Below are 13215 nucleotides of genomic sequence, written 5' to 3'. Positions count from 1 at the left end.
TATATATATCAGTTGGCCAATTAATTTCTTTGTATTTATAGAGACGGGGTCTCACTCTTGCTCAGGCTGGTTTTGAACTCCTGACCTTGAGTAATCCGCCCGCCTCAGCCTCCCAAGAGCTAGGATTACAGGCGTGAGCCACCGCGCCCGGCTTACAAAACAAGTTTTTTAACCCTTGACCTAAGGCAGCTGTTTTTTTTTTTTGTTGTTGTTGTTTTTTTGAGACAGAGTCTCGCTTTGTTGTCCAGGCTAGAGTGAGTGCCCTGGCGTCAGCCTAGCTCACAGCAACCTCAAGCTCCTGGGCTTGAGTGATCCTTCTGCCTCAGCCTCCCGAGTAGCTGGGACTACAGGCATGCGCCACCATGCCCGGCTAATTTTTTATATATATATCAGTTGGCCAATTAATTTCTTTCTATTTATAGTAGAGACGGGGTCTCGCTCTTGCTCAGGCTGGTTTTGAACTCCTGACCTTGAGCAATCCGCCCGCCTCGGCCTCCCAAGAGCTAGGATTACAGGCGTGAAGGCAGCTGTTTTTGTCTGTATTTCCTTAAGATAAAGTTCTATATGGTATAATTCTGAAAATGAGAAACCTAAGTTTCCTAATATAAATTCTATCTTGTAATCCTTTACAAATATACTTTTTTACCTTTACTTAATGGAATCTTATTAAAGATAACAGGCATCAGATAGGTATTAAATGGATAGGCATTAAATTTGCCTTAGTTCTTTCTCAAAGTTTTTAGGGTTACCAAAATTACAAGATCTGGTTACCTGTTCTTAGTGAGCTTACTGTCTAGTATGGTTGTAAGGAAAGAATACCACACATAGAACCATGAAAACTTGCCAACTTGTGATGAGGCTATACTCAAGAAGACCAGAGGGATTAAAACAGAAACTTACCTGTGAATAAGAATGGACTCTAGAAAAGACATTATTAATCTAATTATTTAGATGAGTTTCAAGAATCCTGAGAACTACCTGAAATTATATATAAAATTGTTTGTGTGCAAGGGCCTTTGATTATTACTCTGGGTTGAAGAGGGCCCACTCTCAGATTCTCTAGAGGCTTTATGGACAAAAAAAATTAAAGAAATAAAGCACCTTATCCCTCTCTGTAGAATCTGTTAATACCATTTTTCTTATCCCAAGTTCTTTCCATTACATAAAACTTTGTCATAACTTTTAGTTCTGTGAATCTATTCTATAGTCTCAATGAGTGTATTTATTTAAGTATTGAGAATCTGGTAGTATCATCTAGGTATATTTGGAAAATGGTAATTGGATGATAGGAGAAAGTTTTGAGTAAAATGAAGGAATCTCAAGCTAAACTTCACATATCTATAAGAAGAAAGGGAACTAACATATGCATAAAAGAGGCAGATCAAACCAGGCCAATTTACTCTGCTATGTTCTGGATGCTATGGCTTGTAGTTATTCTAATTGGAGTCATGGCTAATTTTGTGCTTTGGGTGATGTGAGGATTTGCTAAATAAAGACTATGTAAACCTTTTATCTCAAGCAACCCAATTACTCTGTGACTCTGGAAACTCTGGGGACTAGAAAGTTCAGGAGTTTCTGTCAGTGTAAAATCAGGAAGAAACGGAAAAAAATATAGAAAAAAAATATGTTGTGATGAGTTTGTGATCTATCTACAAGAAAGCAAAACAAATTTTCATTTCATTTAAACTGGAGTTGAGAGATGAGATCTTAAAATATTTATAATGAACAAACAGTAGTAAATGGAAACTTAATTTTCTAATACTCATTTATTTTAAAGTTCAAAATAGTTACAGTAATCTTTAGTACTGTGTTAGCTTTTTTTGTTTTATCTTAGTGTGAATAAAATATTTATAGAATCTTAATAGGTTCATCAGTGATCCTATTTTCTGCCTATTTTCACCTAAAAGATCTAATTTTTTTTAACCTTGACTTCTGTCCTCAGGACTGTTATGATTAAAACCCTGATATTTGGAGAAGAAATGTCATATCAAAGTCTTTATATAGTGTGACATACTTTATGTTGCTTATTTAATATTAGTTGTAGAATATGATGAAACAGCATACCTTATTGAAGCCACTGAGAAGCTAGTTGCAGTGATATGTGGGGGAAAAATAGGAGTTCAAACATTAGTAATCTATTATAGCCCGATTATCTCCCATTTAATGATTAATGTTATTTGAGGAGACTGATTGATTGATCAAAGGCCATTTCTGGTACCTCTGAGATTTTGTTTGTTGTAACATAGTATAATTCCATAGACATTTTTTAGCAGTCTTTCTGGTAGCATTCTTTGTTATGTCTTATATACCTCTTGTGAAAATTACTCTTAACCTTTGTGAATTTTACTTTCCTCATCTATATGATGGCAAAAAATACTGTTTACAGTGTAGAATTATATTGAGGCTATGAAGTTATACATATCAAGAGCCTGCCTCGGTTGTTGGCATTGTTAGCAAAGTAAGTATTATTTTTAAGTAAAGTTTTTATTATATTTATGATAGCTTTTCAATTCCTTGTTTATGAACTAGCCCATAACCATTAAAGTAACCTAATGATGCAACCTGTCTGGTCAAAATATTAGGTATTTTGTATTTGTAGTAGTTCGTAATTTTTTTTTTATAATTGTCATAGCCACTATTCTAGTTTTAGTAGTTGAATGTAAAGGAATCTAAATGCTTTCACATTTTATTAATCTTATTGGTGACAGAAAATTACTGAATATGATTCTTTATTTTAAAATCTATACTGATAATTTTTTCACATGTTTAATTTGTAATGAATTGTAGAACAGTTGAATGTGGACTTGGTCATTCATTTCTATCAGTTTCTGCTCCCTTTCTCCCGAAAAATTTTACATTTTGGGACTCAGATTTCATAAAAGGTTAGTTTGGTAACTGGGTAGTAACCAAAAATGTAAATTAATGAGCTGTTATGAATCCCAATCAAAGTAAGATTTCCTTTTTTATATTTGTTACAGCACAAGTAGAAAGTAATGAAAAGGACAGCAAACCTGAGGAAGAAGAACAAGTAATACATGAAGAAGAGGAAAGACCTTCTGAGAAAAGTATGCATGAATAAAACAAACTTGCATTAGTTTGAAAAATAATAATTAATTTTTCTGTATTTAGAGCCATGGAATATCTTTTTCTGCCCATGAAATGATTGTTAACTTTTGCAGTTTAAGCCACAGTTAAATCATTTGTTGATGGCTAACTCAAGAATCTCTGAAAGTATTCCTTCATACACTTTGATATTTTATTTTGTTTATTTGTATATTTTAGTGTTCCACAAGAAAGATTTAGCTTAACATATAATAAGGTATTGAGTATCTTGAGAAATTGTTTTAGATATATATTTAGAATGGGACTATAGAATATAGAATTTAGAATTTTGTCTAGGCTGATATAAGTAAATGGAAGTATGTGTTTCAGTCTACTTAAGATTCTTAAGCTTCATGAGGGGAAGCTTAAAGGGGAAATAGACTATTATTAGGTTTATATATAGAAAGATTGGACTAGAAGTCAGGAAACCAGGGTTCTGTAACTCTCCCTGTCATGCTGCTCTCCATGTATGAACATGGGTAAGTGTTAATTATGAGAAGTTGTAGAATAGAACTAGATTTTAAGAAATAGGCATATAGATAGGGATATAGAGTGAGATAGACAAGGATAACTATAGTCATATAATAGCATTTGCCTTTAAAAAGTGTGGAGATGTTAGTGTTTTAATTTTTTTAGATATTGCAAAAGAAACCAGATAAAATTTACCTGATCTCTTGAATATTAACAATATTTGAAATAGAAATTTTCTAAGTGAAGATTTTTGAGTATATGTTCTTTGCCAAATGTACTTTTATAATGATATTAATTTTATTACTTTTATATAGTTGAAATTCATTAGGATATGTTCAGAATATCTATTATTATGTTATTTTCCTAAGGTGATGATTATTTTTTATGTATTTACTGAGGATGAAGAATTAAATGTTATTAGAAATCTATGATAGAACAAATAATTTATCAGAGGATTCATATATGCACTATGAAATTTAGCTAAGGGAATGAATATGAGATGATTTTTTTTTTTACCTTCTGCCTGACATAATTGTTAGGTAGTTCTCCATCTTAATATATTTTCAAGGAACGAATGTACTATGTTCACAGTGTGCATTGCTTAACCGTTTCGAGGTTCTTATTTAGCATATTGAAATCATTTGAGGTTTAAAGCTAAAAGCTGTACATCTATTTTTATGATCTCAAAAACAATTTATAAAGTAATTGGTTAAGAATGCCATTGTAATAGATAGAAATAATATTTTCCTGAGGATAGATAATAGGCATTAAAGTCTATAATAAAAACACCTGACTGATCATTGTGGGTTTTGTTCTCAGATGAGTTTTCCAGAAGAAAACGTTCTAAATCAGAGGACATGGACAATGTACAGTCCAAACGTCGACGATACATGGAAGAAGAATATGAGGCAGAATTTCAAGTAAAGATTACAGCCAAAGGAGACATTAACCAGAAGCTTCAAAAGGTATTATTGGTTATGTAAAAAGCCATATAAAAGCCACCACTGTCTTTCTTTTAGGTTTTGACATTATTTTGTATTTTACTGTCATATGTGGTTTCTCATAGAAAGAACTTAAAGAAAGTGGTTGAGCTTAAAGTACATTTTTTCTGTAATAATTTAATTTTAAAATTCTTTTTGACTTCTTTCTGGCTATATAATTTTTTTTATAGATGATAATGATTATCAGAAAGGTTCTGGAGATATGATGGCTTCTTCCTTTATTTGCTTTAATAATAAAAGTAAATATCATTTTTTAGTTTTTCTTTTTTTCTTCCCGTATTGAACTTTAGCTCATAATGAAAAAGAAATATTAGAATTTTACATACTGACATTTTGTTTCATTAAAAAATTTTTTTAGCTCTGCTTCATCCATGTTGATACACATATATATTAAAATTTAATCTTTATAATAAGCTGATTTTATGGTTGTAAGTCTGTACATTCTAAGCTCTTTTTTATGTACTTTAGGGTTAGTATTAAAAATGGTAGAGTCAATTAGTGGTGGACAGATGACTTAAAATAGCAACTACTCTCAAAACTGCTAATGGAAGAAAATACTCCTTAACTTTCTAATAATTTAGATAAACAAAATATGGATCTTTTTCACAATACTCTATGATTTTTAGACTAGGCTCTAGTGTTCAGAATTCACAATTATCCATGGTTGAAAACCAGTTATAAAAATCATGTAATTCAAGGGTAACATTGTTATCTTAAGCCTTATATAATACTGTAACTTGCTTACATCCATACCAGGATTTGGGCTGAAATACTTAATGGTCTTTCCATTGGAAATGATGGGGAGTTTTGAAGTTTTTTCTTGGTTGTACAGTATCAAATGAAACAATATTATCTTAATTTTGCATATACTGCATTTGCTGGTGCTATTTTTATACAGTGAGCAACAGCTTTGCAGCAAAATAATAAAATATTCAACTTCAAAAAAAAAATGGTAGAGTCAGTGCTTTAGAAGGACTACAGAGAGGAACATTTAAAGTACAGACTTTAAAAACCTCCCCCTGTATCTGTTAGACTAGAGATAGAATTAATTAAAATATTCAGTATGCAGTCGGGTGCATTGCATGCCTGTAATCCCAGCACTTTGGGGTCAAGGTAAGAGGATTGCTTGAGGCCAGGAGTTTGACAGCAGCCTGGGCAGCATAGCAAGACTGCATCACTATGAAACATTGAAAAATTGGCTGGACGTGGTGGGGGCATGCCTATGATCCCAGCTACTCAGGAGGCTGAGGTGAGAAGATCGCTTGAGCCCCCAGGAGTTGGAGGTTACATGTAAGCCATGGTCACACCACTGCACTCTAACTTGAGTGACAGAGTAAAACCCTATCTCAGAAAAGAATAAATAAAATACTCAGTATTTTTCATATTTTTCAAAGCATATTCACAAATGTTTATGGCAAATTCTTTTTGTAAGAGAGGGATACGAAATGCAAGTGATACTAGTTTTTTAAGGTATTACATATTTAATGATGAAATTATAAATAAGTGTTAGACCAACATTCTTCCACTAAGATCAAATATCTGCACTTTCTAGAAAAAGGATTAGTGGGGCAGTAAAAAATTGGCTTTTTTTCTTCTCCATTTCTTTTCTTAGGCATATGGAGTTAATAATGCTTACTCATTCTTTCTTATAGAGCTGCTAGAATAATGAAGGTAGCTATGTGAAAGAATTTTGAAAACTTTCATGTGTACCGAGAGTTTAATTCTTTAGAATAGTATTACCCAAGCATGCTTCATGGACATGTACCAGTATCCTGTTTGTTGTGGGTCCATCATGAGATAATATGGAAATTTTGAGTAGGCATTTAGAAATGTTATAGAAATTTGATATTGCAGTGACATTCTTAGTGTATCTCACAAAAATATCAATCTGTAACAGAAGTTTTAAAAGCTGATCCTTTAAGTAGTTTGAACATGAAATATTATACCTTGAAATTATTTTCAAAATTTTACTGTCTAGAAATCTTCTATTTTTAGTATATATTCACCTCTTGGAGGTAGATATTATATATGTAGAAGTGGAGAATTTTAGCAGAATTTTATTCATTAAATTAGTTAATACATCATTACTGTCTTATCTGTACTTAAGGATATTCTTTGCTGCTTGCTGGAATGCCTTCTTTGCATAACAAAGGAATGTATATTTCTTTAGGTTATACAGTGGTTGCTGGAAGAAAAATTGTGTGCGTTACAGTGTGCTGTATTTGATAAGACTTTGGCAGAATTGAAAACACGAGTGGAAAAGATTGAATGTAACAAGAGGCATAAAACAGTTCTTACTGAACTGCAGGTTTGTATACTGATTTGAATTACATACCCATGTGTCATCATGTTTATAACTTATTTTCTGGGATATATATTTGAAGTTGACTGTAAAATAAATTTAAATTCTAAATATAAGCTTGTATTAGTTTGCTAGAGCTGCTATAAGGAAAGTACTATAAACTGGGTGGTTTAAACAACAGAAATGTATTGTTTGATAGTTCTGGAGGCTAAAAGTCCAAGATAAGGTGTCAGCAATATTAGTTCTTTCTGAGGGCTGTACTGGAAGGAAGAATCTGATCCATCCTTTCCTTTCGCTTCTGTTGGTTTGCTGACAATAGTTGGTGGTCCTTGGCTTGTAGAAACATCACCCCGATCTCTTTCTTTATTTCCATATGGAGTTATCCCTATATGTGTCCAAATTTCCCGTCAGATTAGCAGACTCACCTTACTCCAGTATGACTAATTATGAGTCTTCTTAACTAATTATCTTTGCAATGACCCTGTTTCCAAATAAAGTCACATTCTGAGGTACCAAAGGTTCAGACTTATGAACTTTTAGGAGGACACAGTTGAACCTACAATAGAGATTCAGAAATTACTGTACTTTGTGTTTCTTAATTTTTTTTTCCATCACTGAAAAAAGGCTAGCATTTAGCATGCCATAATAACTACTAAATAAATATTTGCGAGGGAATCTTTTTATATTAGTCTGCTTCATTTTGTGGACCTTATGTTTCAAAGATGTTAGTACTAATCTGTATTAGTTAATTACTACTTTTCATTTTTTATTAAATAGAGCGATATATTAACATAGAGTGCCAGAGCTGGTTAGCTGAAATGAGCATGTAGTTACATGCTATAGTAATGTAATCTATTTTATTCCAAAATTTCTTAACTAGAAATTTGAATCAGTATATTCATTCTGTCATAAATAAAAGTATCATTTCTATTAGGCTATTTTATTTTATTTTATTTTATTTTTTTTATTTTTTCTTCACAGAATGTTTGGAAATAGGCTATTTTAAATATGAACATAGTCTAAAGATGCTGAGTTGTAAAACCACTTATAGGGCCTTATTTTATAAATGAGAGAAAAGTGATCCATGAAAGTTAAATCACCATTTCAGTTATGAATCAAATTGTAGCCAAATATGACTAGAATTGGGTGTATTATATCTCTCAGGCTAAAGTTATTTCCTTGATTTCATACTGTTAATTTTGTTTGATATACTTTATTAATAATAAGGCCTTTGTATTTTTAAGACATCATTTAGGGTAAAACTAGCCCTGTGTCTCATATTTAGCAGGTATTTTTAAAACTTCATTTTACTAGTACTATTGAAAATCTTCAATTAAATCTGAAAATGTCTGAATATATAAAATAATAATTTCATTAATTGTTTCTCATCAGTCCCATGGCTTCAATTATGATTTCATGTTTTTAAAACCTGAGTTTTTGACTCCTATATTCTCACTTAAGGTGCAAGTCCAGATTCTCTTAACATTTAACAGGCATTGCACTTGGTTGTTTTCTCTGTAGTCTCAGACTCTGAATCTTTCCAACACCAAACCAGACATCTTCGCTACAAGTGTTCCTCTTAGTGACAATTTCTGAATTCTTGGAAAACTCTTGAGGGAATGTCTTCACATTACTTCTCTTATTGAGAGTTCAGAGTTCTTATAAAATGATCCCTCTCAATCACTTCACATACACATTGAGTTGCCAAATTACAACTTATTCATTTTCTAAAAAAATCTATCTCAATTCTTTTCACTTTTCACTAGGCCATCATTACCCAATTCCTTGACTATAGTAACAACCTTTTACATGACCACTCTGGTACTAGTTTTTAAGTTTTTTCTGGTCCTTCTTTAGACTTGTACTAATCTTTCTATAATACTGCTTTTTTCTTTCTCTTCTGTATAGTCCAGGTTTCTCAATTGTGTACCAGTCAATCCAGTATTCATTTTTGATTTTTAATTTGAATCTGCTAGTTTTTGATCTACTCTTCCTAATACCTACCAGTTCCTTCATTGTCCTACAGAGTATTATTAATGTTCATACGGACTTTTGACTTCATATTGTTTTCTATATTCAATCTCCTAGCCTCAAGTGATCCTCCCACATAAGCCTCCTAAAGTGCTGGGATTACAGGTGTGAGCCACCCTGCCCAGCCTGGCTACACCATTTTATATTCCCACCAGCAAGGGTTCCACTTCTCTACATCCTCACCAACACTTATTATTATTATTATTATTTTTTTTTTTTCTTGAAACAGAGTCTCACTCTGACCCCATGCTAGAGTGCCGTGGGCTCAGCCTAGCTGACAGCAACCTCAAACTCCTGGGCTCAAGCGATCCTTCTGTCTCAGCTTCTCAAGTAGCTGGGACTACAGGCATGCACCACCATGCCCGGCTAATTTTTTCTATATATTTTTAGTTGACCAATTAATTTCTTTCTATTTTTAGTAGAGATGGGGCACTTACTATTTTTTATTTTTGTTTGTTGTTGTTGTTTATTATTGTAGCATCCTATTTGGTACAAAGTAATATCTCATTGTAGTTTTGATTTGCATTTCCCTAATAACTAATGATGGTGATCATCTTTTCCTGTGCTCATTGAACATTTGTATACCTTTTATAGAGAAATGTTAAATCCTTTTGCTCATTTTTAATTTGGATTTTTTGCCTTTTTGTTGTTGAGTTGTAAGAGTTCTTTGTGTATTCTGGATGTTAAACTTTTATCAGATATATAATTTGCAAATATTTCCTCCCATTCTGTAAATTGCTTGTAATTTCTTTTTTTTTAATTTTATTTAATTATTTATTTTTCTTTTTATCAGAGTGATGTGTTGTCTACAATTTCTTCATAATGTCTTTTGATACACAGAAGTTTTAAGTTTTCATGAAGTCTTAGAATCTCTACCTTTAAATTATTGTGTTTAATCTATTTACATTTAAAATAGTTATTGATAGAGACTTCTGCCATTTTATTTTTTTTCTGTATGTCTTACACCTTTTTTGTTCCTCAGTTCCTCCATTACTACTGCTTTCGTGATTGATTTTTCCTAGTGTATCATTTTGATTCCCTCTTCTCTTTCTATGTTTTCAGTATTTTCTTTAGTAGTTTACCCTGGAGATTACACTTAACATGTTAATTTTATAGCAATTAGGTTTGAATTAATATCTACTTATTTTCAATAGCATATAAAACTCTTGTTTCTTTACAGATCTGTCCTCAAATGTACTGTGTTTTTTTTTCACATTTAAAGGTAAATTGTTGAAAAATTCAAACTATAAAATTCATTATCTGCCATTATTACATCAACAAAAAAATGTCATTTTTAACAAAAAAAGTTTGATATTTAACAACTAAAAATAGGAAAGAGAGCTTTTACAATGTTGATGAGCTCATCTTGGAGGGCGTGTATTATAAATAAATATATCCATGCATACTTTTACAGTGATAGCTACTGGAAGAATAACTTTTAAAAAGCCCGTCTAGACAGATTCCTTCTCATTCCACCTGCCTCTTTCTGTTGATAATACCAGGAGTCTTAAGAGAGTTACTGTGGTCTGTGTCACATCCATCCCAGCCTCCTTTCTAAGCCTGTAGTTGATGACGAAAATGTGATAAATCTTCTGCCTTAGCCTTGATGCTTTTTCATTAATTCACTTCTGGTAGTAAACTGTGGCAGGTCTTCCACTTCAATCCCATCAGCCATTTCCATCACCTTGTCTAAAAGGTCTTTATTGTAATCGCAGCCCAGGAAGAGGTGGTTGGCCCAGACCATGGAGAGGGACAGCAGCTGGTCCAGGCGGCCGCCACCGTCGGGCGGGTCACGTGGGCAGGTGGCGCAGGATGAACTCAATGCGGGCCTTACGTTGCTTCTCGCTCTCTGAGTAGGAGCGGAACTGCTCAGCGAAGTCGGCTGCCTGCCGCACCCCCCCCCCCAGCCTCCACCGAGGCAGCAGCCTTGCTGCCCACCATGGTGCCCGCCGCAGCCAAGGGCCGGCCCCTCAAATGTACTGTTGAGCCCTTCTCATGACTTTCAGTTATTGTACTTTTTAGTTCCAGAATTGTCATTGTGTTCCTTATATAACTTCTTTTTATTACTCATATTCTCCATTGGTGAGACCTAATTTTTCTATTTTTTATAAAACATTATTTGTCCATGTTGTCCGTTAGCTTTTTTGAGCAGATTTAAAAGTCAGTTTGTCTTTATCTAGTAAGTCCAATGCCTGAGCTTCCTTTAATTCTTTTTTTCCTGTAAATGAGCCATACTGTCTTGTTTCTTTGCATACTTCCGATTTTTTTTTGTTTTTGTTGCTGAGAATTGGACATTTCTAATACTATTAATAGGTTGAGTATCCCTTATCTGAAAATCTAAAATCTGAAGCCTCCGAAGTCTGAAACTTTTTGAGCACTGACATGATGTGAAAAGGAACTGCTAACTGGAGCATTTCAGATTTTGCATTTTTTAAACTAGGAATGCTCAATCAGTAATCATATTGCAAATATTACAAAACCAGAAAAAATCCCAAATCCTGGATCCACTTCTGGTCCCAAGCATTTAGGTTAAGGGATACTCAACTTGTATTATAATGTGGCAACTCTGGAAATCAGATTTTTTCCCCCTTCCCAGGGTTTGGCTTTGCTGCTCATTGAGGGTTGTTGTTTAATGACTTTTCTAGACTAATTTTTTAACTTTTTTTTTTTTTCTAAACTAGCTTTTCTAATGTTTTGGAAAGTATGTATATTCTTTGTCATGTGTGTCCACTGAAAAGTCTGTGTTTCATTATCCCAGCAGGCAGGAGGTGTTACCTTAAATGCCTGAATCCAAAAGAAAAAATATGTTCTTTCATTCTTTGTAGATTGGCTCTGTGTTGGGGTACTCCTTCAAGGCTTAGCCAAGCCATTTACAAGTTGCCTTATCCAACCTGCCTTATCTTTTATTACTTGTTTGTCTTTAATCTGAAGGCCAGGCAGAGCTTGAAAACTTAGGGTATTTAAAGGCCTTTTCTGAGCTCTGCATCCTACTCTGGTCTCGCTATAGTCTTCTCCATTTCTTGGTATGTGAAAGAGTTTTACAAACCTCTCTTCGCCCATATATCTCTTTTCTCATCCTTTTCCTTCCCAGGCCTTTTTGTTTATTGCTTTTCTCCATCTTTGTCCTTTGTTCCAGACTGCTGTAGACAACATCTGTGCCTTTAAATATTTTGGGGAAAAGCTGTTAGGGAGAGCTGCATTGGCCTTGGGAGTTGCTCAGAGTTTGGATGAAGCAAAGGCCAGCTTTTGTGTTGGTCCTTGAAGGAGTTACTGGTTAGGTCAGCCAATACTCACAACCACAATTCTTTGGAAATTAAGGTCTATATTGCTTCCTTTGGCACTAGCAACCTGCACTAGGTGTCCCAGTTGCCATGCACACAGTCGTTGCTGAGCTGGGTGTGGGGAATGATAAATAGGCAATTTAAAAGGCCACAGTGCTCTCTTATCACAAAACAGCAGTTTCATCCTCCCCAAGTCTTCCTCTGGTGGTTGTAAGTTTTGACTGGATTCCAGAGTTGTGTAAAACTTGATTCTGACAATGTTGGCATGCTCGTTAGTTGCTTTGGGAAGGGCCTGACTCCTAGGGTTCCCTACTCAGCCATCTTTTGGTGACATCACTCATTCTGTTCCAATATTTTTTGATAATTATTACTTTTAGGTTCTCCACCATTTAAAGTCTATATCACATACTTCAGCAAATAATTATATACTGTGTTAATTATTTACTATTTTTAGGTTCAACTAACAATAAACTTCTTAAAAATATTACCATGTATGTATACTACTCTATATCTCACTTTAGTAGTTGAGCACATGTTCCTGTTTGGCATGTATATTCATTTGTGTATTACATCTGACTGACTTTGGCAAAAGACAGAAAGAATTTTGTAAAATTCAAAGTTAAAACACATTTGAAAATAAATAATCAAGTATGGCTTAGATGTTTTGCTTTAATGAATAAATAATTTAACATACATAATCATCAATTTTAGTATTAGTGACCTCTTTTTTAACACTAGTTACAATAAAAGACTTTTAAAGGACTTATGATCATTTTGCTGTTGTGTAAAAATTTACTATATGTTTAAAAATTTGATGAGAAATAGAATTGAGTAATAGACTTTAGAGCAAAGATCATAAAGTTCTTTATTCTGCTGTGATGTTTAATGTGCAGAATTCTCTGTAGATAAATTAGATTTTTATGGATTTTTAAACTATTTGTTTTTATGTATTTTTTAAAGGGACTAGTTTGGGACTATTTAAAGTCATTTAAATGTTTTGAATCATGATTGGCTTGATATGACTTTT

General features: G+C 33.3%; 1 protein-coding gene and 1 pseudogene across 7 annotated transcripts in view; one reads left to right on the top strand and one right to left on the bottom strand.

The window, feature by feature from the left end:
* ATF7IP (activating transcription factor 7 interacting protein) overlaps nucleotides 1-13215 on the top strand; it is a 121076-nt gene that overhangs the window by 59783 nt on the left and 48078 nt on the right. For all 7 annotated transcript variants that reach the window (XM_020287619.2, XM_076007638.1, XM_020287618.2 and 4 more), the window contains 3 exons: nucleotides 2979-3065; nucleotides 4393-4538; nucleotides 6745-6882. In XM_020287619.2, coding sequence (XP_020143208.2) covers nucleotides 2979-3065; nucleotides 4393-4538; nucleotides 6745-6882 — 371 coding nt within the window. The remainder of the gene's footprint in view (nucleotides 1-2978; nucleotides 3066-4392; nucleotides 4539-6744; nucleotides 6883-13215) is intronic.
* Nucleotides 10289-10848, bottom strand: LOC105865283 (CDKN2AIP N-terminal-like protein pseudogene; annotated as a pseudogene).

This window comes from Microcebus murinus, chromosome 10 (genome assembly GCF_040939455.1).
Source record: "Microcebus murinus isolate Inina chromosome 10, M.murinus_Inina_mat1.0, whole genome shotgun sequence".
Classification (NCBI taxonomy): Eukaryota; Metazoa; Chordata; class Mammalia; order Primates; family Cheirogaleidae; genus Microcebus; species Microcebus murinus.
This window is presented reverse-complemented; position numbering and strand designations above follow the sequence as displayed.